The sequence below is a fragment of the Protopterus annectens genome, chromosome 1.part1 (assembly GCF_019279795.1).
Source record: "Protopterus annectens isolate FY-2018-M chromosome 1.part1, PAN1.0, whole genome shotgun sequence".
In the NCBI taxonomy this organism is placed as follows: Eukaryota; Metazoa; Chordata; order Ceratodontiformes; family Protopteridae; genus Protopterus; species Protopterus annectens.
The window spans coordinates 1,604,485,976-1,604,511,698 of NC_056726.1; the positions used below are offsets into that span (position 1 = coordinate 1,604,485,976).

Sequence of the window (25,723 nt, forward strand, 5' to 3'; positions counted from 1 at the left end):
CTTTCATTACTGTAAACCTTTTCTGTTGCCATAAATTTGAATGTGTGAATACAACCATATTAAATTGCATGTTTAGCCAGGGCATTTGAATCAGCACCCCTAGATATATCATATAAGTGCTCCCTTTTGCGCTCTTTAAGCATACGGTTTGTCTTTCCTTTATAAAAGGAAAAGCATTGTGGTGCAGTAAGCCAAATAAGCAAGATTCATACTATTGCATTCTGCCCTCACTTTAAATTCCCATACTTTTCCTGTATCAGGATGAATAAACCTACTGCTACTATCATTAAATCTGCAGTAGTTACATCTCTTGCAAGGGAAGGTGCCCATAGGACTATTGTCAAATTCGTGAGCATGTATATCTTTAGGACCACATAAAAGTTTCTTGAGGGATTTTTTATTTTTAAAAGTATAACTGGGTTTACCTCCTACAATATTTTTCACCTCTTCATCAGTACAGAGTATATCCCAGTGTTTCATAAAAGTATCTTCTAACAGCTTTACATTACTAGAATATGTAGTGGCCATAAGCATGTATTTCTTTGCATTGTTTCCAGCTTTAGTCTCAGCAGTAACTTCAGAAAAGTAAGATTTCCCTCTTTCCCTTCTATTGTTTGGTACTTGAGATAAAATGTCTGCAACTTCCTTCCCCATATAACCCCTGTCAATAAATTTTCCTTTAAGACTATCCAATTCCTCCTTGAACTTATCTGTTACTATTCTAGATGTTCTCAAATCCTGGCCTTTGATAATATTCTTAAAAATGTAGCTTGGATGCATACGCTGCCTGTGGAGATAGCTACTCCCGTAGCAATCCTTTCTATGAATCATTGTATCAAATTTCCCTGCGTCATCCCTCATTATTTTCACATCCAGAAAGTCAGTTATATGAGCTGTCACGTACAGTTCTCCATTTTAATAATTTATGAAATTTCTTTCTCAAAAGCTTCTGCATTCAGTAGCATGCAGTTCATAGACCAGTGCATGGCACTGTGCCATGTGCCATCCTGGTAGAGTGCTCCAAGTAAGAGTCCATGATGTTTATACTGTCCACATGTTTCTGATCTTCATCAGTGAAAATTTCTTCTGTTTGCTGTTTAAAACTGAACCTTGTGAATATCCTTGTGGCCAGTAGATTGCAAGATATGATCTGCACCGCAGTTGTCTCTACTGCCTGGTAAAGGAGTGTGACATGAAAAACCGCCATACAAACCAGCAATTCACTATCTTCTAACAACAGATTTCATAGGGGAAAATGCTAAGAGGATGGTAATGGTTAAAAGTTCATTTTGGAGATATTAGTGCACAGACCATTGCACTACCCCAGAATTCTCTTGGAGCCTTTTAGAAAGCTGAATAAGTGGTGTGGCTGGTAGGCATTTTTCTCTTTTGGTGAGTTCTTCAGTGGCCTTTCCATTACCAACATATGGTGAGCTCATCCTTGACTAATGAAGGCTCAAGCTCCTAAATATCTTTTGTTTAAGTGGATTAGAAGGGTTTCAGAGGAGATGCTTTCCTGACTTCTCCTGTGATGTGTAGGTACCTCACATCCAATGAATGTTCAACAAGACCGTACTTGTGACTATCCTAATCTTGCTGAGTGACCTCTTGAGTCATACAGTCTCAGGTTAGTGATACACAGGGCTGAAAACTCTTCTCCCTTGATCTCTCCCAAGGCCGCTAGAGTTCAAAAGCCTGATCGTAAGAAGTTAACGGAGTCTTTCTACGCTAAGATTTGTGGTTCAGGCCTTCAAGTTCAGGCAGCTGTTTAGTGGTACCTGTCCATAGGGATGCAGGGTGACATTAAGGAACATGGCCTAATGCCTGCACCTAGCCTGATGCAGTTCTTCCATATCACCTTGCTGCCTCGTGCAGGAGCACCCCTCTGTGCTGATCTCAGTCGGTCATCACTTGCTGCAGATCCTTCTTAAGCTTGACTTAAGATGCGTCAGTTGTGCATGAGATGGAGCTGGTAAGAAGGATGGAAGAGTCCCTCACCCTCAGGCTTCCTTTGAAGAGGCCAAGGACATGGATATTATCATTCTCAAAAAAAAAAATGAGAGCAATAACACGTACCTACCCTTCAGCTCACTCCTCCCAAATGACCAGAAAAACCTTGAGGTTCATAAAGCCTGTCATGGACTGACCTATGTCTCTCATGTCTCACCTAGAAATGTGCAAATGATTGTCTGGATAAGGAGGAGAAACGTGTATCATCATGGTCACAGCAGCACCTTCTAGTGGTGTACTTGCCAAAGAAAAACATTGGCAAACTCCTATTCAGCCACTCCTTAGCCAACACTTGGAACAAATTACCTCTATGCTTGCATTCTATTACCAGCACTAATTTCTTCAAAAAAGAGCTAAAAGCCCACTTGCTTAACTCATGGTTATGTTTATGCTATGACCTAACTTAAACCTCCTACTAATTATCTACCAACTTCCTCCATCTCTTCTTTTATACTAAACTATTACTGGTCTCCCATTTTCCTAGGCTAAGTTTATTTCCTTTGTATTCTATTACACTGTAGAACGTTATTGCTTAATATTTGTATATAGTATTTTTTCACCTAAATTATTTTACTATATATGATAGTGTCTGTCTAACATTGTAACTGTACTTGCTCATAACCAACTGAAGTGTATCAACTTTGTATAGAATGTTTATTGACATTTTGCTTAATTTGGAGCCTTTCTCCTCTGGCCTCCACTGAAAAAGGGCCTCCTGCCCAGTTGGACTAACCCGGTCAACAAATGTGAAAGTAAATACATAAATACACGGTTATGGAGATGGTCAGTATGGATGCCCATTATGCAGCCTGGAAGCACCAGCATGCTCTTACTGTAGCACCCAAGAAAGCAGATACACTCCACTTGCCCTGTGGATCACAGACGGTAGGTTTCTTTATAATTCCACTGATCCATAGCAAAGCCTAGAGACCATAGCATTTCACCACCTCACTGCCAGATAAGGGATTCAAAGTCTTGAGTCAGGCTGATATAATAATTTTCTCCTGTGCCACAATCATGCTTAAGACACTCAGCTTTTCATCTCATTGTCCAGGATGCAGTTTTCTCCAATGGACTAAGCTTTTTTTTTTTTTATTTCCCAGTCAGAGTACTCTGGGTTCAAGAAGGAAATGGTCAAGTCTCAGACCCTAACTCCCACCAGGGTGGGCTTCCACGTGGTTCTCTGCAGTTTTGACTGCACTGATGCCATGGGTAGGGCTGCAGAATCAAGTATATGTATGTGCTGGATGGCCTGGCTGAGACAGTCCTCTCTTATGGAGAAGCTGGGGCAGCACTTCTTGGATGCCCCTTTCAAGGGGAAACTTTTATTGAGTCATTTGTCTTTACACCTAGTAGATGATCTGATTTAAGCCATTCCTCCATCCCACCTCTTCCTTGTCATTTTGGCCTGATAAACAGAACCTTCTTTAGGACCAGTAGTGGCACTTCATCATCACACAGCCTTTAACCCTCAGACGTTGGCTGTGTTGCAGAAGAGGACATCTCAGTCATCCTGGTAGTTGCAAACCTGACTATTGTCTGGGCTGGTGGTGGCGAGGTAACTCTCTAGTTAAAACTATTTTAGAGCTGTTAGTTTTACACCTAGAAAGGCCCAAGATGTCTCAACAGCAGTATTGGGACAAGCCGAAATTCTGCTTCTTGGCGGAACTGTAAAGATCATCTATCCTTTAGAATCAGGCCATGGGTATTGCTCTCATCCTGTCATATAGTGAAGATGGGCAGTATCCATTTCATCCTGGACCTTAGCAACTTCAACAAGCACATCCTTTGTATCATGTTCCAGATGATGCCATCCAGGAAGTAATGTGCCTCTGCAGTCAGGAATGGAAGTAGGATGGTGCCACAGAGCATAAAGAGGGCACTCGGGCACATCACTAACTTTGAATACAAAATACTGCCTCTGGATTTTCCTGCATACTCAGAATATTTACTAAGGTGTCAAGTGTGGTAGCTGAAGTATTCTTATAGAAAAAAATAATCCATGTTTTTCTTTGTCTGATCCAGTGGGTCCTGGTGGCTCCATCAGTGGACTTCTTGTGACTGTCCATAAACTGTGAGTTAGCCAATCTGATCACATCTCAGAGGGCAGCACTCAGTGGAATAAAGCTGCACATACTGCGGTGTTGGTCATTCCTGCCCATGGAGAGGACCTAGGAGGTCATGCATTTGGTAGCCTTGGTTAGAGTAAAATAGAGGGTCAAGACTCCAACCCTCCTGTGCCTTCTGGGTTAATGTCCACCATAGTCTTCATGGAGCCATTTTGCATGCCAGACAATGAGAGTGTTGCATTCATTGCAGAGCCATCACATGATAGTGAATATTCGTCTGGTGTCAGACACCCTCCCAGGAGTTATAAACAGTCTACACCAGTCTCTAAGTGGACGTTCCAATCTTCTAGCTTAATGTGTCTCACATGTTGATGTCAGATACTTTGTTGGCAGGCTGGGAGTTCACTATAGTTCCAGTGCGGTTCACTAGAAGATGTCTTTTTTCTGAGTGGTGCCTCCACATCAGCTTATTAAGTTGTGAGAGTTCTCCTGGCCCTGTAGGCCTTGGACATAAAGCTGCTTTCTGACTAATTCCTAGCTTAATCCATTGACCATTTTTCCATATGGTACCTTAACAAGCAAGAAGACATACAAACGAAAATATTTCTTGTGAAGTCCTCCAAAGCAAACTATGAATCCAAATTAGCTTCCTCAACTAAAGACAACCATAAGGCATTCTGTAGTTGCATTTGTAACCTAAAACGGAAGGCCCAGATTTGTGCCGAACTGGTAGTTAATGATACCACTTATATTGAGCCTGTGGACATAGCTAACCTGTTGGCCATTCTGTGAAAACTTCACTCCCCTATCTCCCCCACACGTGCCCCATGACATCCCTGCCACCTGTCCCCTACCTTGTATGTCTAAAGAGCAGGTAATTTACGCCCCCTGTAAGGCCAGGGACACAGTATCTATGGGACCTGATATCATCCCAGGCTGTGTCCTACATGGACTCCAACAAGAATTAGCAACACCATTAAGTACTCTTTTCAATCATAGTCTTAAGTACTGGCTTCATCCCAGCTGAATGGAAAATGGCCACTATTATTCCCTTGCAGAAGGGTGGTGCTTCCACTGACCCCAGGAACTATAAACCTATTAGCTTGACTAGCCTTATCTGCAAGGTCATGGAGTGAATCATCATAGACTTTATCAACAAAGGTATAGATAATCCCCAAACACTTGACTCTACTCAGTTTGCATTTGTCAAAGGGAGATCATGCCTCTTAAACCTGGTGGACAACTTTGAGACAGTCACCAAGGCCCAGGACGAGGGGAAATCTGTGCATACAGGCCAATCAAGACTTAGCTAAAGCATTTGACACTGTCCCCCTCTCAGGCATCATTGACAAACTCACCCGGCTAGGTGTCAACCCTTATATCATTAGATGGGTCACTAACTGGCTCACTGATAGAACCCATATAGTCAAGATAAGAGAATCCACCTATAACAGCAGACATGTAACCAGTGGTGTTCCACAGGGATCAGTCCTGGGACCTGTACTGTTTGGAATCTATTTCTCTGAAGTACAAGCAAAAACTAAAGGTCTGTGGCTGAAAGTTTGCTGATGACTGCAAACTGGGAGAGGTTATAGAATCTCCAAATGATGTCAACATCCTACAAGACGACCTTACACAAACAAATGATTGGTGCCAAAATCATGGTCTTAAACTCATTGCAAAAAATGTGTTATCCATTTCGGTAAGGGCAATATTCCTGCTAACTACCACATCAATAGCAACACCTTAAGTACGCAGTCAGTGGTGAGAGACGTGGGCACTCACGTTGGCAGCACCCTTACCTTTGTTCACCATGTCTCCACAGTGGTAAGAAAGGCATTCTATATTGCCTATCTCATAAGTAAGGGTATTGCCTCCAGAAAAAAAGATGTTATAACCTCCCTGTACTCTTCCCTCATCAGACCAATAACTGTGTACTACGCCCCTTTTGGTGTGTACCATTACAAGCACCTACAACAATTGTAGAGACCACAAAGGTTCCTCACAAGGAAAATTCTAGGTTTTCAGCATCTGTCCAATGTGTATCAACTGAAATCACTGTCACTTTATTCTGTTTCATACAGACTACTCAGAGGCGCGATCTCTGCCTTGCATACAAGACAGTCTCTGGCCCTGATTTATTAGAAATGCTGCATCTCCGGAAGTCAAATAGTACAACGATTACTCACTCTAAAGACCTTAACCTGGTATGTGACAGTAATAGAACCTGCTTGAGGGCCAGATTTGTCTCCCAGAGTTACCACACCTTTGGAAGAGACTCCCACTTCATGTCAAACACAGCACCCCATTGGCATTCTTCCAACACAATCTGGATGACTGGATGGGTAACCATAAATTCACCCTGGGGTTCCACCTGTGTCCTCTTGGACAGGGGCACTAGGCAGTGATCATGGAAATAAGGGTAGAACTTGGCTAGGCTTTTAAGGGCCCTAGGGTCATTAGGCTAGTAACTTACTATGATAAATCATATCAACTGTACTTAGTGGCAGTGTGTGCGAGATACTGAGTGATAGACAGGTGCATCAGTCTCGCTGCAGGTTACATCCCAGCAGAATTCAACATGTGCTCATGAACTACTTGAACAACTCCTCCAGTACTCTACATAAATTGCCAAGTGCAGGAGCCATACCTAGTTGGAATCTTCCAGAAGGGGGGACTAGGGTTGCCACCTTTTCAAATGCCCAAAGTGGGACATTTTTGGTACAAACGTCAGATTTTGCAGGCCAAAACATACCCATGGCCAGTACAAAGGACAAAACTTCACTTTTTTGCCTAAATAAAAACTTATTCTTGTAGCATTTTAGTTGCTTATTCTGTTTTGTATAACATTTATGTGTCTCAGATACAGAGTAACAGTTTTATGCACCTGTTACATAAAATATAGGAAATAATTTTGTCTTAAAATCTCAGGACATTTGCCATTTTTACAATTTTTTTTGCAGGGCACAACTGCCCAAAGAGGGACTGTCCCTCACAAAGTGGGACAGGTGGTAACCCTAGGGGGGGCCAGTCTAGAACTGACCTTTCTGAGAGATGGGTTAATGTGGTTCTTACCCTGTTTTTTTTTTCAGATTAGTAGGGCAAGATATTTTGATGGGGAAGAGTTCTCCATTCTGTAGCAAGGGAGACTGAAAGAACTTTGATTCCCTACATCATTCTGGTATTCACAACCCAAAGAAAAATAAAATCCTCATCAAGCACTGGTTTCCAAAAAAGGTATGGTTGTAATCTGTTAGGTCCATGGTGATGTGGAGAACTGTCTCTTCCTTAGCCATCAGGGTCCACTGTGGTTGAGGTGATAGCCAGCTGTGCTGTATTCCCTCTTATCCTACCAGACCTTCTCACAAGAGTATCATTAGTAAAAAAGTCTGCCCAAAAATGTAACATCTAACAAATATTCTTTATTAGTGGAAAAAATTCTCCATTTGCATGGCTTTGTACCTAATAATACCATTGTTGACCATCACCAAGTGATTCTGAATTTTCTTCTATCAAGATGATATCACCCCAGATGGGACTCGAACCCACAATCTCTGGCTTAGCATGTCATTGCCGTATCCATTAGGCATCTCTGTGCTTTCATTGTGATTTATTTCAGTCTACAGACAAGGCACATGTGTCATCTGTCTCGCTCATCATGACCTTTTGAAGCCAACACTGTGGTCCAGCACCTCCTTACCAAACATTCTAAAGGGGTCTGCATCTCCACTCACATTTGAACAGCCGTGTCTCTCTGTGGGATTTGAGCTTCAAGACTAATGAGGTGGTATGTAGCAGATCTGGCACCACTGAAGTTTGCTTCTTGGAAGATGCTTTTCTTGTTGAGCACCACCTTTATTCCTGGCATCTCAGAGTTGAATTTCCTCATGTATAAAAAAAAACATATTGTGTCTTGAGAAGTTTGTTTCTGAACTAGTCATGCCATCTCCCTGTTCTCTTCAGTTGTGCAAAAATCAGAGGAAAGGGACCTTCACTTTCTGTATGGTGCATTGCCAGCTCAGGTTTCACCTAAAGCCAGTAAATGAGTTTAGGAAGACAAACGGTTATTTGCCATCATTGACCTAAACTAAGATGAGGTGGCAGTTTGTAAGCAAACTCTTGCCAAATGGATTACCAGCATCATTTTATTTTCACATCTAGCATGTCATCAGCCAGTGGAAAATGCTGTGGTCAAAGTTTGTGTAAGCACTAGCAATATTTTTTCATTGTCCAGATGTTTTAACCTGTATTGTTTTAGATCTCAACTGAAACAAAGTGTTCTACTAATGAAACAAACCAAATGTTTAATCTGTTGGTGACACAGCCGTAGGTAGTACAGTTGTACGTCATTTTCCTTAATGTGTCTTTTTCCAGCTGGCAGCACCCATTCAGTAGCTGAGGCACTGCTTCTGTTCCTGGAGGCTCTTCCTGAACCTGTGGTCTGTTACAGCTTCTACCAAGAATGTTTAGACTGCTGCACAAACTTGCAGGCTGCACAGCAGGTATGTTTTACTGTGCATTCAGTGATGTGTTCTACAGTACAGTAGAGTGTAAAATCTTTCTTTTAAAGGTCTTACTGTTCAAAAGTGTTCAACATAGCTCTCGATAAATGTTGAAATGTTTTGTGGAGGAGTACGCCATGCAATTCCCAATGGGGACTTTGATCCCTCCCTCTATCCGTCTCTCCCCACAATTTACTGTCACAAAGACAGTGTCCTGAACACAGTCCCAGCAGTCCCATTCAGTGAGTGGTGGATTTAGCCAAGCATGTATTGTCATCCTTTTGGCTATCTCATGGTTGTCAGCACTATTCATTTGATTACATCCATAGGCAGTTTCATACAGTGATACAGTATTACAAAACTAGTCCTACAGGAATGATAAAAAGAAAGCCTAGAGCAATTTTTAGTAACATTAAACCTACCAGACAACAAAGGAAATAGTGACCGCATCTGAGTATGGGTGCACAGACCATGACAAAGGAGACGATCATGATAAAGGTACAGGGGGTGGCAGCCATTATGGAATCTCCAGTTAATAATGCAATCAAATTAATTAATTACTTAATTAAATAATATTTCCAGAATGCTGCTGCATGGTGATAGTAGGATTTCAAATAGTTATGCCTTGCAGAGTGATATATAGAGGGTAATGTTATTTAAAGACTGAAATGTCTTAAACATTTCCCAATTTTTTTTTTATAGACTACTTTTATACATATTACAGGTGTACTGTAGCACAGATGTCGAATGGTAATGGTTTTCTTTAATGCTTTCTTACTCAGCAGTCATAATTACTTAGAATCCTGCTGTCGCCATGTAGCAGCACTCTGGAAATTTTATTTATTTATTTGTTTGTTTGTTTAATTAATTCATTTGATTGATTGGTTGCTGCCCATCCCCTGTACCTTAATCATTATTGTCTTCGTTGTCATTGTCTGTGCACCCATACTCCGATGCATTCCCTACTTCATGTTTTTTTACCACATCTGTTTTATTAACATGTAGACCTCGGTGGTGTAATCTGTGCCATGTATTTATTCTTCAGCTGTTTCTGAAGAAAATACTTCATTTTGACAAATACGGCACATGTATTCTGTACTTCTGCTTTCATACTAAATGATACGTATACCTTCTGCTTAGGAGACCAGCAAATCAAACCTTGCAGTGTCTGTAGGCCACACAACATGTTACAGTTGCTTTAAGGTCATCTTATACTGCCTGGCATACAGATCAAGGACAAAGGAGAAACCAAAAGATAAGAAGAGTTTCATATGAATTTTGTCAGTGTTTGGTGAGTAGATCTAGGGTATATTATTTTCTTATCAGAAGCATAAAAAACACTTCAACACTACAACAGTGCTATTAGAAGTGAGGCAGAATACCGCTAACATTAGCAGCTTTACTTCAAAGGGTAGGAAGTAAATATATACTCCTCTCCTGAGGCTGTCAGTGAGGATGCGGATTTGGATGAGGGAGAAGGACCCCCTATATCCCCTCTGGAAGTTGTCAGATTTGGGGATGTCCTAGAATTGATGCAGCAGAAGGGGGATGGTCCACTGAAACTCCTCTGGATGAGTCTTTGTTCTTTGAAGCCTTTGGGTCTGGCTCATCAGCATCCAGGGTGGTTCACATACCTCTCAACCTCTAAGCACAAGAAATCAGGGCAAAGCCAGAAATAATGGGAGAGCAAAAGCTAAAATCAGGGACAAATTCTAAATATTGCTCTTATAAAATTTAAAAATTTGATAGAATAATGTATTTTAGTATTAGCCTGCATTTTCTGATGTATACCAAGTCTGAAACTCAAATGTATGTCGTTATTTAGTAACTTCAGTCCTCCATTATTTGCCAGAAAACCACAAGTGGAACAGACCAAATATATTAGGCAAAAATCTGGACAGTTGAGAGGTATGGTGGGTACCACTTCCTGATGCATGTATAGCTCTTACTGAACAGAGGGCATGGAAGGACCCTGATGTTACAGAGCCAGTTCCTAAAAACATAGAATCTTAGCAACCCCAAAAAATAGAAAACACTGGTCTAAAGGACCTCAAGTAGATGCCATGGTGGTAGCAGCAGCCACAAAGAAAGAACTGTCTGAGAAGAGTTCTTCTGTTCATTCCCCAAAGAGTCGAGGACCTTGGACAAACTAGTTAAAAATGGACTTATGCTTCAGCAACCCTTGCACACAGGGTGCTGAATTACTTTGTTCACTTGACTTGTTTCCAAATGGACTTGATCAAAGGTAGACATCCTGTCTGGTGGACCCCAGCCATAAACAAACTATACAATAGAAGGAGGAAGCTACTACATGATAGAGCAAAATCCCAAAAAGGGAAGGCATCTCTGATCAGTATTAGCAAAAAACTACAGGCACTCATAAAATCGTCTAAGGCCAGCTTCGAGAGAAAAATTGCACAGGACACTAAGGATAATCACAAGACTTTCTTTAGTTGTGTTAGGAACCTGGGTGGGAATTCCCAGATATGCTCAGAATTAGTCCAAAATGACAAAAAATACACCAAGCCCACAGACATTGCCAACATCCTAGCTGACAGGTTCAGTGCAAACTTCTCCCCCCCCCTCCCCACCAAAAGGGCAAATATCTATCCCAACAGAGTGCTGCCCCCCCTGACATCTCAGATGCTCAGGTAAGAGCCGCCCTCTCCAAAGCAAAAAACACAGCATCAATGGGACCAGATGGTGTCCCGGCTCGTCCTACATGAACTCCAAGAAGAGCTAAACCCAAACATAAAACTACTGTTCAATCTTAGCCTTACTACAGGATATGTACCCAAAGAGTGGCGTACAGCAACAGTGGTCCCTCTCCACAAAGGTGGTGCCTCAACAGATCCTGGAAACTATCGCCCCATAAGCCTGACTAGCTTGGTCTGCAAAGCTATGGAAAGGATCATCATGGACCTCATAAATAAAGATATTTGGGACCTACAGACACTGGATCCTACCCAGTTTGGCTTTGTTAAGGGCAGATCCTGCCTCTTAAACCTGGTCGATTTCTTTGAAACAGTTACCAAGGCCATTGACGAGGGGAAGGTGGTCCACACAGCCTACCTGGACCTCGCAAAAGCCTTCGATACAATACCCCACTCGGGCATTATAGATAAGCTCACCAGCTTAAATATAAACCCCTATGTCACTAGATGGGTTGCAAACTGGCTCAAGGACAGAACCCACATGGTTAGAATTGCTGGAGCCATGTCAGACTCCAAACCAGTTACAAGTGGCATCCCACAAGGCTCAGTCCTGGGGCCTCTCTTGTGCGGTATATATTTCTCGGCGGTACAGGCCAACATGGAAGGACTGTGGCTGACCAAGTTCGCAGATGACTGCAAACTAGGTGCCATAATTGACTCTCCAGCCGACACAAGCATCCTACAAAAGGGCCTCATAGAAACAGACAACTGGTGCCAGAGCCATGGCCTCAAGCTAAACGCCAAAAAGTGTATAGTCATCCCTTTGGCAAAACAAAGTGCCACAAATTACCACATAGGTGGTAATCCATTAAGTACAGAAGAAGTAATTAGGGACCTGGGGACCCAAGTTGATAGCAATCTCTCATTTGACAACCACGTGGCCAAAGTGGTTAGAAAAACATTTTATATAGCCCACCTAATCATGAAGGGATTCACATCTAGATCAGGAGAGGTCATCGTGCCTCTTTACTCATCCCTCATCAGGCCCATAATTGAGTACAATGCCCTTTTGGGATGTACCTTACCAGACACCTGCAGCAACTGGAAAGACCCCAAAAGTACCTCACCAAGAGGATCAAAGGGCTCAAACAGATGCCATATGCTGCCCGGTTAAAAAAACTCCAGCTCTACTCAGTGGCATACCGCCTGCTCAGAGGCGATCTGTGCCTGACGTATAAAGCCATGTCCAACCCGGAATTAATGGACATGCTGCACCTCAGAAAATCCAAATCCCATTGAGCTACGTGCTCGAGAGACTTGAACTTCAGCACTGAAATAAATAGGACATGCTGGAGGGACAGATTCATAACCCAGAGGCCCCCTTCACTCTGGAATAAAATCCCAGTCCAGGTTAGGCAGAGTCCCTCATTGACTCTCTTCAAGAGGAATCTTGATGAGTGGATGGGAGATTGTAGGTTTACCCCGGGTACCACTTCTATGTCACTGTTAGACAGAGGCACAGTATACTAACCTCGAAAAAGGGCATAGCAAAATAAATTTAAAATGGGTGGCGAAAGCCAAACACACTCTGGCTAGGCTTATAAATGCCCTAGGGCAGATAGCCTAGTATGAACCTATGAACCTATGTCCAAGTCTCTCTTGGGTAACTTACCCTCAGATGTCCAAAAGATAGTGGACACACAAATGTCTGCTCTACAATCTGCATCTAATGCTGCCATCTGCCTGCTTTCAAATGCAGCAGAAGGTATAGCAAGAGCAGCTGGTACAGGCATTACCATGCATCTCCATACTTGCATGCTGTTTTGTGACTTCTTGGAAAGCTTTAAAGCATCCTACATCATTGCCCCTTTTGAAGGTTCTGCACTGTTTGGACCCAAGGCAAAATAGATACTTACCAGGAGTGAACAAGATAGTATGACCCTGTCTGCTGTATATGTTTTTCTGATCCACAAAGATCCTTTACCAGGAATTAAAAGGGAGGTAAGGAAATGTGCTTCAGGAAGTCAGAGGGTTTTCACCGTGACACTCCTGGGGATGGACCTCTCCCCGAGGTAGAGGAGGATGCAATTCTAATGAATGTCACCCCAGACGCAGGCTGCAGAATCAAGGTTTTCATGGTTCCTTAACTGAGAAACCCAGCCAGCTCCCCTGAGGCGATTACACACCTGCTATACTCTACAGGCAGCCAGGAGCACTCGACCTTGCACCCACAAGCTTGGTAAATCATTACTTACAATTTGTGGGTGTTAAGGATAATCACCAGAGGCTATACCATTCCCTTTTTGTATCCACCTAACAAAAAGAGTAAAGATTCCAGGTACTCTACCAAGTTAGTTGGAAACTGCAGCAATAGATGTTTCAAAGTTGATAGAAAAAGAGTTATCCAATAAGTCCCCCAGACCAGTTAGAATCCAGAGAATATTCCATGGTCTTTTTAGTTCCAAAGTAGGCCAATATTGGACATGTTACCTCATTCAATTTGTCAAACAGATGAAGTTCTGAATGGTCACGGCACAGTCCATGAGGATGGATGATTGGATGTGCTTTATAGACCTCCAAGATTAACATATAAAGATTCAAAAGCAATCTATGAGATTTCTCCATTCTTGTTGAGAGTCAATCATTACCAATTCAGAGAACTGCTATTCAGTCTCACTGCAGCCTCCCAGGTGTTCACCAAGTTTATGGCAGGTTTTCCCTTATCTAGATGATTGGCTTCTAATTGTTACAGCAACAAGCTTTCCTGCTTCACCTTGCAGATCAGTTAGGAATTACAGTCAGTAATGCAAAGAGGAAACTGCCCCCTACAGAGCAACTAGAATTCATAGGATATCAAATCAATACAATTCAACAAATTGCCTCCTACATCCACAACACGTGCAGCAGTTACTTTGCCCTCATCACTCTACAGGGACACTCACCAAAGAATGCTTTAGTAAACACTTGGATCAAGGGTCTCCTCTATGCATTCCCAAGAATACCTCTTTTGACAAAATTTGTGCAGAAAGCCACAAGCTGCAAGAGCAAGGCAATCCTCATTGAACTGTTCTGGCCTTGTCCGGTTTAGTTTCCCTTCTTTTGGCCTCTTTTGCTACACCCTCCCTAGGTGCTGGATCCCATTTCAGATCTTCTGGGTCACCCATCTGGGATCCGTCTACTGGACCTTCAGACCTTAAAATTAACCGCATAGTTTCTCCAGTTTTAACAATAGCCAGAAATGCCAGGCTGTCTTCTTCAGTAGTTCCCATAATTTCTACTTCTCCAAAGCAGTTAACCAAAAAGACTTAGAAAAGCAAATGGAAAATATTTTCTGTTTGAGCATCATTAGAAGGCTGGACCATTTTTCTGTTCCTTTCCCATCAATACTGGAATTTCTTTTAGAACATTTTCACCAGGGTTCCAGTTTTTCTACTATCAAAGATCAAATGACTGCCACAAATTTTCACATAGGCCACACTGATTCTTCCATTGCTTATTTTACAAAACTTTTATCAGAGGAATCTTTTTACTGAGGCCTCCCATTCGAGAACCAGTTCCTCCATGGGATGTCACATTGTTACTCCCGCCATCAGCTCAGAAACCTTTTGAGCCTTCAGCATTGGATGGCTTGAAGTTTTTTTTTCCTGGAAAACTGTCTTCCTGATTTCCATTACCTTCACTAGACAACTATCGTAATTAAAGACACTTTCATGCATGCCACCTTTTCTCAACTTCCACAAAGATAGAGTTTCATTGAGAATGAACCTTACCTTTCTTCCAAAAGTATCTGATGCAAATCTGAATCAATCCATCGATCTGCCAGTATTTATCTCCCATTACTGTAGCAAAGGAGAACACATGCTTCATATATTAGATGTTGTCAGACACTTTAGCTTTTAAACCAAGCAGAAACTTCACTTGCATACTGGGTTTTCTGAGACTTCGAGGGATACCGCGGATTTTTCTTTTTACACCTTAGCTTTTACTTATACGGTACCAAAGATATTAGAAAATCAGATCAACTGTTTGTCTCCTTTCCCAAAACAAAATTGGGAAACCATGTTTTAAATGTTATATTTTCTCAGTGGCTGGCAGACTGCATTTCCTTTGTTTGTAAAACTCGGGGTTTGTCTCTACAATCAGGAATTGCTGCCTCTATAGCACTCGTGAAAGAGTTCCTGTTCTTGACATTCGTGCAGCAGCAACTTGATCAACAGTTCGTACCTGTATATCTCATTACAAGTTGGATGTACGCTCTAGAGCTCACGTATCCTTTGGCTCTCCCATCCTTAGGAAGGTCTTTCCATCATACCACCCAGGTCCTTTTCAGGCAGCTTGGGAATCTGTCCCAAACGTTGAATCAGACAAAAATAGACAGCATCCGTTACTAAAGTTATATACTTACCATAGCGGTAGATCCATGTTGTTACATTTTCACCTGGTTCAACATCCCTCCCTCCTTCACCTTTCCAGATTGCCGTATACAGTCTTCGAGTGCTAAGACAGCCTTCAACAAAGATCGTGTCTGTTTATGGTCAGCTTTCCAAGTTTAGCATGCTTAATGAGTTATTTTATTTCTTGACAGTTTTTGTTCTTATCAAGATAGATTATCTATGATTAAAAACAGTCAGCAAACTTAGTCTGAGGTAATTTCAACATTAGAAGGGAATTGTGGGTAAGGGAGGAGTCAGAGTCTCGAATCCAAAGTTCTGGGAGAAGGAACTGAGGTCGGATCCGATCAGATCTGACAAACCCAAATGTTGAGCTAGACGAAAATGAAACAACCTAGATCTGTCATTCTGTTAAGTACATAACTGTCATTTATAACTGATAGTGGAACTCGGTTGTATACAGTTTTGCTCTAAAAGGCTGGTTGGCAGTTTCTACTAGTCAGATGATTCACTGAAACCAATTTAAATATATCTAAAAAAAAGTACCTATATAAGTCAACTGAGTGAACACACAGTGTGAACAATTTTCCATCATAAATTGTATGGTGTATGTAAGGAGCATATCTGTCAACTGTCCATATTTTCACCTCATTATTTTAGGTCTGTTCTTCATAAAATGTGTGGTCTGGCAAAACACTGACTACTGAAGTCACTAAATAATTACATAGTTTTGAGTTTTAGAATTCATATCCTTCAGAACATGCACGTCAACACATATTCTGTTACTGTAGCAACTTTCCAAGTTTATAATAGCGATATTTAAAATCTGTCCCTATTTTTGGGTCTTTATTGCCCCATTATTTTAGACTTTGTACAAATTTCTTGTGCTAAAAAGTTGAGAGGTATGGTAAGGAGGCATGTTAATCCATTATGGTATTAGCCACTTTGCAGTGTTACTTTTGCTTTAATAGACCATTATTTACAAGCAATTTGTTTAAAGTATGCTGAAAGAAAAAACATATTTTAACTCAGCAGAAATATCACTCAAGTAAGGCGACAGCTGAAAAGGCAGCAAAATAGGTATTTGCTTTTTATGGTATTTTTCCATCAGCTGGCCATCTGACCTTCAGATGGCTGAGCAAACAGTGATTGATATGTGCTGTGTCCAAGATCTGTTGAGAAAAAAAATCTGATGCTTTAGTAAAATGGCTTTATGTGTATGCCCTACCATGCGGGTCATCTTAAATGTCAGTAAGTAGGATTCATGTTCCAGCCATGTGCCACATAGCTAAATTACACTGTTGCCTAAAGCAAGATAGGTGCCACTAAAGTTTTAAATGGGGAGGGCATTCCTTTTCCCCTGGGTTTTAGTATATTAAGTGCATGAAAGTGTAGAGAAATTTGCTCTCCAAGAATAGCTGATTCTCCCCACCCTCCTTTTTTCTCCCCACTACCTCAGTTCGTCTGTACTCTACCCAGTACGCCCATGTCCATCACCAGGTCAACCAGCCACCGACTACACCCCCCAAGACTTCTTCTGTTATGACTGGGGCCAGTGCAGAGCTTAAGGGCTTCTTGGGGGGGGGGGGGTTGGCATTTCATTCCCCCTCTATGGCGGCCCAGCCATGTCTCCACTCTATCCCTACCTTTGGACTACACCTTTCAAGCATGGACATTCCCATCCTTCACAAGTGATTGTCACAGGGGGGCATCCACAGGACTGCTCCTCCCCACCTAGCAAGGTAATGCCCATCCTTCCTGCTGCTCCATCAGTGCCTGAGCCGCTAATCAAGTCCAGGTCACCTCGGCCATAGTCAGGTCTTTATCCCTCTATGCCACTGGCATGGAAAGGAATAGCAGGTTATGATATATGACATCAGCCATCTCATCTTAACCAATACTTTCTGGTATGTTTTTATTTGTATGGCCTAGACCCTCAATAAATGAGCAGTACACAATGTTTACCTTGTGTTAACAACAGATGTTATGTGATCCTATCTCGCCTACATTCTGACTGATGGGTTCGGAGCCGATCCCTCGGCTCCGACTCGGCACGCTTATGCCAAAGAGCGAAGTCTCTTATTGGCTGAGCTTATTATATCCCAGGATGCACCACTACCATTCCCCCAGAACTCGTTTGCCGCTAACCTGCAAAGACGTGGTCTCGAGCTGGCTGAGCTGAGTAGTTATTTTTTGACTAACTTTTCTGTCAGTTTTGCTGTTTTCTTTCAAAAAAAGCTGTTTTAACAGCTATTCTTACATTGTTGTGTGGTTGGTTTGAATTTCTTGTGAAATTTTGTTGTGTGACTGGGTCGTGTTTGGTAGGCCCCCCTTTCATCTAGGGCCTTCCCGGTTATTCAACCCTTCTATATATAGTAAAAGGCTTTAAAGTTTTTGGTAGCTTATATACAGGAAGTGTTCAAGGGTTTCAAAGTGTCCTGTCATTTGCGAGTGATAACTGTAAGCCTATACTTAGGGGCAGTAATTGTTTTTCTTCCAGTCAGATTACTGAAATCCCTCCATAATGTCTCAGAATCCTAGGCCTTCGGGCTTTAAAAAATGTGTTAAATGTAGTTTCAAAATGTCCATCACGGACGATCACTCGCTCTGTGTGTATTGCTTAGGGGCAAAACATTTACAGGAATCATGTAGCGTATGTCACGCTTTTTCCTCAAGGGTCCTCCAGGAGAGGAAAAATAAATTAATTCTTAAGGGATTAATTAAACCTTCTTTCGAAGAAGCTTTGGCATCCTCTCCTTCTCCGGCCAAAAAGAAAAGGGCGTCGGTTCCGACCAGTCCGTCGGATCCGACCGCTAAGAAACATAGGCAGGCCTCTCCTTCGGCTCCAAGGACTTTGGAGCCGAGGTCGGAACGGTCTGCCTCGATGCCACCAGTATCGACTCCTCTGGCTTCGGAGCCGATGGCTGGGGCATCGAGAGGCGGGTCACCTTCGCCGGCTCCACTGCTCTCGGAGCCGACAAAGGTTGCCCGCTCAGACACTTCCTCCTCGGCGCCGAAGCCCACCTCGGCACCGATGGAATCTGGTATGTATTCCTCGGCGCCGATACTCATCGAGTCGCCTCGAGCCGGTCCCCTAGCCCTTTGGGGCCATTGGAGAGGCCGCTCGAACCCGTTCTGTTTCCTCTCGGTCTTGAGGATGTCAGATTCTGATATAGACAGGGTGCTCCAAAGACTGTTCCAGTCTCCAGTCTTCCAAAATTTGTTTCGGTTCCGACCCAGTTGGCTTCGGAGCCGATGACCTTGGTCCACCCCATTGCCATTCCTCCTCCGACCGCCGGCTCCGTCGGAGCAGGTGCTATTGGAGCCGGTGGAGATCTCAGGGTCGGCTCCGACCCTTACTCCAACCCGGCCTTCGGGTCCGAGTTTGGTACGCGGACTTCTTCGGCTGGACCCGGGGTGATGTTTGGGACCTATGCTGGTTCCGAGCCTCCCCTCGGTGCTTGGCTGCGGGACTTCCGTCGGCTATCACGGCTCGGGGACCGGACACTCCCAGGATTCTGGGGTCCGGCTTTCAGAGCCATGAGGAGTGCCTTGGCCAAGTCCTCTTCGCCATCTCTCCGGCTTTACCGGCACCTTCCCTGGGCGTGGAGACTGGGTCTTTGGCAGTTCCCTGTCCGTAGTCAGCGGAGCCCGGGGCCTGAGGTTACCCCAGTGGGGTTCCCTCCTCCTGAGGGTTCTTCGGAGTTGTCTTCGGAGGAACCCCAAGGAAGAGATCGTGCAAGAGGAAGCACGTGGACTCCCCGAGTCTATTACATCAGACACTGATCTGGATGATGCAGAGGGTCCCAAGTCGTCCTCGGATGATGTCTCATTTGCAGACATCTTAGAGATCCTCAAACAACGAGGCGGCTGGATATCCAAACCCCTCTGCTGATGAGTCAGTGCTCCTCAAGGCCTTTGGGGCTCAGCCCTCCGCCTCCTGGGTGTCTCCGCCTTTGACGAGCTTCTGGATTTGGTTTGTCGGGCGTGGGAACATCCAGATACCGTGGAACCAGTCCCTTCTCGTCCAAATAAATTCTTGTCTGCTCCCCGAGAAGGAGTTCCTCACTAAAGGCGTGGCTGTAGATGCCATGGTGGTGGCATCTGCTACACAACAGGACGTGGCAGAGGCTTCAACGTCTGTCCATCCTCCTAATAAGGAGTCTAGGAGTATGGACAGGTGCGGAAGCGCACCCTGACTTCAGCGGCCTTTACTTTAAGGTCTCTGAATTATTTGGCACATTTTACCAGGCTTCAGAGGGATCTGGTCAAGGAGTTGTCAGATTCCCTCGCGGGTAACCTACCTGAGCAGCTAGCCCAGTCGGTTAGCTCTCAGTTGGCTATCCTTACGTCAATTTCTAACTCGTCCATGAGGCTCATTTCCTATGCGGCCGGGCGGGTAGAGCGGCAGGCACAGGCGTGGCTCTACGGAGACAAGCCTGGCTCCGCTTGTGTCAGTTTGCGGAGGCCTTCAAGTCTTCCTTCGCCGACGCTCCCTTTGATGGGTCCTCATTGTTTGGACCCAAGGTTAAAGACACCCTTACCCGCTGTGAGCAAGAGGGAAAAACTTTATCTGCCATAGGTGCCCGTTATTCCACTCCCTTTCGGCCTTACCCCAAGGCTAAAGGAGGTGGGAAAATGTGGTTCCGCAAATCTCGCAAGTTTTTCTCCCAACAGCAGGAAGATTCCCCTTCCAGAGGCAGAGGACGGGAAATTTTTCAGGAGACGCCGTCCCAGAGGCGGCAGAGGGCCGCAATTCTGGAGACCGCGAGTCCTTTCGTGGCTCTTCAGCCTCCCACACGTCATGAGGGATTGCCCGGCTGTGCTGCTCCGGAGCCAGTCGGGTGTTGTTTTGCCAAGCACCTAAAAGCCTGGGAGTCAATCACTCAGGACAGATGGGTGCTTCGGATCATTGCCGGAGGTTACACCATCCCATTCACATACTGCCCCCACCGTCCAAAGAATCCCGGACCCTCCACCCAGTCAAAGGGAAATGGCAGCCGCAGAAGCTTTAAAGCTGCTAGAAAAAGGAGTCATCCAACCGGTCCCCACAGACCAGATCGGATCAGGAAATTACTCCAGGTTCTTTTAGTGCCAAAAGACAGGGACCTGAGACCAATATTAGATCTCAGCAGACTGAACCAATCCGTCACGAAATCCAAATTCGAATGGTCACGTTACAATCCATTCTCCCATTGTTGGAGAAGGATGTTTGGATGTGCTCCATAGACCTCAAGGACGCCTATTATCACATACCGATACATCAGGCGTCCAGGAGGTACCTGCGCTTCAGCCTGGGAGTCAGTCATTACCAATTTTGCGCTCTGCCCTTTGGTCTCACCACAGCCCCCAGGGTGTTCACCAAGTGTTTGGCAGTAGTGACGGCTCACCTGAGAAGTCTTGGATTCCAAGTGTTTCCCTATCTCGACGACTGGCTCCTGACTGCCACCACCAGGCATCTGCTAATGGACAACCTCAAAGCCACCATCTCCCTGGGTATTTCCCTGGGGATTACATTCAATTGGTCAAAGTCTGTCTTGCTGCCGTCTCAACGCATAAAGTTTATAGGAGCCGAGATAGACTCAAGATTGATGCGCGTCTTTCTTCCTGCCGAAAGGATCCAAACTTTACAGGGCCAAGTTCAAGCTCTGATCTCGAGATCCAAAGCCCCAGCCAGGATGGTTCTTCAAGTTTTAGGCTCAATGTCTGCCACGGTTCTTTTAGTTCCTCTGGCAAGATTACACATGAGGATTCTTCAGTGGCTCTTGTCAACTCAATGGTCCTTTCAGGATCTTCCCCTCAATCATCACATCATGATTACGGAAATATGCAAAAGGGACCTTCGCTGGTGGCTTCAGACATCCAATTTGGATCAAGGAAAACCCTTTGTTCTCCCCTCTCCAGTGGTTACCCTGACGACAGATGCCTCCCAGATAGGGTGGGGGGGGGCATTGTCTGGGCAGGCTAGTTCAGGGCTCCTGGCTTCCAGACGAAGCTCTTCTCCACATCAACGTGTTGGAGATGAGGGCTGTACTTCTATCCCTACAAGCCTTACACAAGTTTCTTCCTCAGGGCATCATCGCCATCCACACAGACAACATGTCGGTGGTTTGGTATCTGAACAAACAAGGAGGGACCAGATCATACCCCTTTGCAGAGAGGCCATGAGAGTGTGGGAATGGGCTGTAGCTACCAACCGCTTCTTGGTAGCGACCCACATCCCGGAAAGTCAAATATATTGGCAGACAAATTGAGCAGGACAATTCTCTCTCCTCACGAGTGGTCTCTAAACCAAACAGTAGCAGCTCAGGTTTTCAGGAGATGGGGACGTGCTGCACCTATTTGCAACTCCACTGAACACCAAGTGCCAAAGGTTCTTCTCCTTGATCCCACATCAGGGAGTACCAGCCATGGATGCTCTAGCACAACCTTGGCCAACAGGGCTACTTTATGCCTTTCCTCCAATTCCGCTTCTTCCCAGAGTTATTCAAAAGGTTCTCAACTGGGGTCTTCAATGATACTGATTGCCCCATACTGGCCTCGTCAGGTATGGTTTCCCTACCTGAAGAAGCATGCAGTGGACGATCCGTGGACTTTAGACCTAATTCGGACTTGTTAATCCATCAGTCGGGACATCGGCATCAGTCCCTTCAATCTTTGAATTTGACAGCTTGGCTCCTCCACTTCCGACTTTAGTCAGAAGGCACAAACTAGACCCGGAAGTTGTTCACATTTTATCTTCTGCCCACAAACCCACCACTAACAAATTGTACCTTAGTAAGTGGAAGAGGTTTGCTATCTGGGCTCAACTCAAGGGCTTAGACCCTATCACTGCTCCTGTCCCAGAGGTCTTGAAATTCTTAACATCCCTGTTTAATCAGGGATCTTCTGTCTCAACTATTAAAGTCCAACTAGCAGCTATCTCTAAATTCCACGAATCCATGGATCCTCCTTTGATGAGCTGCAGACTATGCAAAACTTTCATTAAAGGTGCGAGCCTATTAAGACCTCCAGTTTTCATCCTGCACCTCCGTGGGATCTTGATTTGGTGCTTCGCATTAACATCTCCCCCTTTCGAACCGGCTGCTACATGCGAGTTAAAATATCTGTCTTGGAAAACTGCCTTCTTAGTTGCAATTACTTCTGCAAGAAGAGTTTCAGAGCTTCAAGCCCTGTCTATTAAGCCACCGTACTTGATTTTCCACAAGGATAGAGTATCACTTAGGCCTAATCCATCCTTTGTCCCAAAGATCTGTTCTAGTTTCTGCCTACAACAATCTCTAGAGCTACCAGTTTTCTTCCCAAAATTCTCCAATGAAGCAGAATACACTCTTCATAAATTGGATGTTCACAGGCAATTACGCTTCTATTTAGACAGGACTCAGCAACTTCGTAAGTCAGACCAGTTGTTTGTGTCCTTCTCAGATAATAAACGGGGCCAAACCATCACAAAAGCTACTATCTCAAAATGGATCAGAGATTGCATAACTCAGGCTTATTCTTCTTCGAATAAGCAACTTACAACATCTATCAAAGCTCATTCTACCAGAGCTATGGCTACTTCTATAGCTTTTCATTCCAAGCTCGCTATATCGGAAATCTGTGCTGCGGCTACTTGGTCCAATCCGCACACTTTCATTTCCCACTACAAATTGGATGTGGCATCTAAAGGACGAGCATCATTTGGTTCCACGGTACTCAGGAGTGTTTTCCAGTGAGCCACCCAGGATTCAGGTGCTAGGGACGCTGTCCCATCAGTCAGAATGTAGGTGAGATAGGATCACATAACATCTTTTAGTTATGTACTCACCATAACTTCAGATGTTTGGGATCCATCTCGCCTACATTCCTAATACCCACCCTCCTTCCCCCTGCCTTGGAGATCAGAAGAGATTGAACGGTTTTGAGTTCTACTGTTTTATCTTGTTTCATCTGACGATGTTATATAAGCAGGGTATGCATGTGTGCATGTATGCGGACAAACTAGATCTGGGGGAATGGTAGTGGTGCATCCTGGGATATAATAAGCTCAGCCAATAAGAGACTTCGCTCTTTGGCATAAGCGTGCCGAGTCGGAGCCGAGGGATCGGCTCCGAACCCATCAGTCAGAATGTAGGCGAGATGGATCCCAAACATCTGAAGTTATGGTGAGTACATAACTAAAAGTTTTGGACAGATTGGACCATACACAGATTTTTTTCAATGTTTACTTCTTGTTTTGTCAATTAAAGAGAAAGATTATTTGTTTGCTGGGTGTAGCTCTATCCCATGTTGGTTTCTGGACATGTTTCTTGGGAACTAGAAGTGTTCGAGAAGGGTAGAACATTGGTACGTTGGAAGAGTGGGTAAAGAGTGGATCCTTTTTGAAATTCTCAGGATTGTTGTTGTGGTCCTTAGAATAGCAGAAATTGAACATGTGAAAAGGAAGGAGTACAAGCTAAGTCTGAGTCTGCTATACCTTGGTAAGGTAGAATTCATCCCTCTCCAAGGTAGGTGTATCCCTACTCTATGGTGGAGCCATCTTGACATAAGTATATGTAAGTGGCAGAAGAGCGGGAGGTGCAGGAAGCAGTTCCCTTAAAGTAAATGTGTTAAAGGTGTGACAGTGACATTCGGAATCTGCTGCCTTTTTGTTGAATTGTCAGGACTTGCAAAAGCTGGTCTTGCTCTTGCAGCATGGAGCCAGAAGAGCAACAAAGTAAGTTACAGAATGGTCATTCTTGTATGTATATACATGCAGTTAATGAAAAAGTTACTAATAATTATTTACTTTTCTTACACAGATTATCTGTAGACTACCTCAGTGCCATCAGAATGTTTTCAAATACCTGACAGCTTTCCTACGAGAGCTTCTTGGAAATGCATCTCGTAATAACCTGGATGAACATATGCTTGGTAAGAGAGTTAGTTTATGTTGTGTTGTACGTATTGCATGTATTCTCTGCCTCACAACTGTGAGAAGTGCCATTGCATACTTATCAGTAATCAGCTCCCATATGAAATATCAGTCAGTGAATTGCATTTGAGACTAACAGAAAAAAAAACAGGAAAGCACCAGAATTGAAAAATAAAAAATGTAGAAAGACTTCAAGCTCTCTGCATATCAAGTTTTAGAAGATAATAATTAGAATCCACTTGTGAGAGGCAGTAAGATTCCCAGCCCTAAGATAGGACTTGGGGACTAACAGTTACAGCTGTAAAAGAAACTATTTTCAGAGGCTACTTAACTCAGCAAAAGTGCAGTTTTCCTATTAGTCCTTTTATTAAAAAGAATTTCCAGGAATCCGTTTCTTTTTTTTTTTTCATCTGAGATTTTATTGAAAACAAATACATACAGGCAAATGGTTCACATAGTTTGATGAGCACTTTCACCCAATGTAAACTGGGCTTCCACATAGCAACAGCATTATGTCTTCACTGATGGAAACTTAAAGTGGTAAACATAAATATTAAAATATGATGTCAACATTCTTTCTTTATCCTCTTTTTTTAAACACATCTGATATTTATTGTTTCATTCAGTATGTGAAACTGCAGACATATCTGTCCTCTGGTTCCCCTAGCTTCCAGCTTATTCTTAAAGTTTCCCCCTCTATAATCAACTGGTTCATGGTCCAAAACTGAGAAATAAAACCTATCACATTTGTCACAGTCCCTGGTATGTCTAAACAAAATCATTGTATTCTTTGTGTTGCATAGAATAAATATGTTCTTTAATTTTTCTTTGACAGTTTACTGGTGATTATCTCTATGTAAAAACATTGGATTACCTTCAAAATGTTAACGGTCGGAACATCGAAACTGCATCCACAAATTCCGAACTCCATCTTCTCAAAACCTCGAATGCTGATGTTCCGAACCTCAAAATCTCGCCCCCTTTTTGACCCATGTTAGCACTTGTTTGGAGGTGTGGTGCGGTCAGAAATTTAGATTTTTTTTCGATTTTTGGAAGATTCGGCAGTACAGGTTTTGCGGAAACGTTTCGGTGGTGTGCACATTTCGTGTATGTGCTTTCGACATTTTAAAGGTAATCCAAAACATCAACCTTGAACACACAGCTACATAAACCACCCCAGTCGAATTGCATGTTTAATGAA

General features: G+C 43.5%; 1 protein-coding gene across 4 annotated transcripts in view; it reads left to right on the plus strand.

Annotated features, from left to right (window-relative positions):
* The window catches only part of INPP5B (inositol polyphosphate-5-phosphatase B), a 2,334,801-nt gene that overhangs the window by 2,252,369 nt on the left and 56,709 nt on the right, over positions 1–25,723 (plus strand). For all 4 annotated transcript variants that reach the window (XM_044083533.1, XM_044083543.1, XM_044083552.1 and 1 more), the window contains 2 exons: positions 8,454–8,581; positions 24,410–24,521. In XM_044083533.1, the coding sequence (XP_043939468.1) occupies positions 8,454–8,581; positions 24,410–24,521 (240 nt within the window). The remainder of the gene's footprint in view (positions 1–8,453; positions 8,582–24,409; positions 24,522–25,723) is intronic.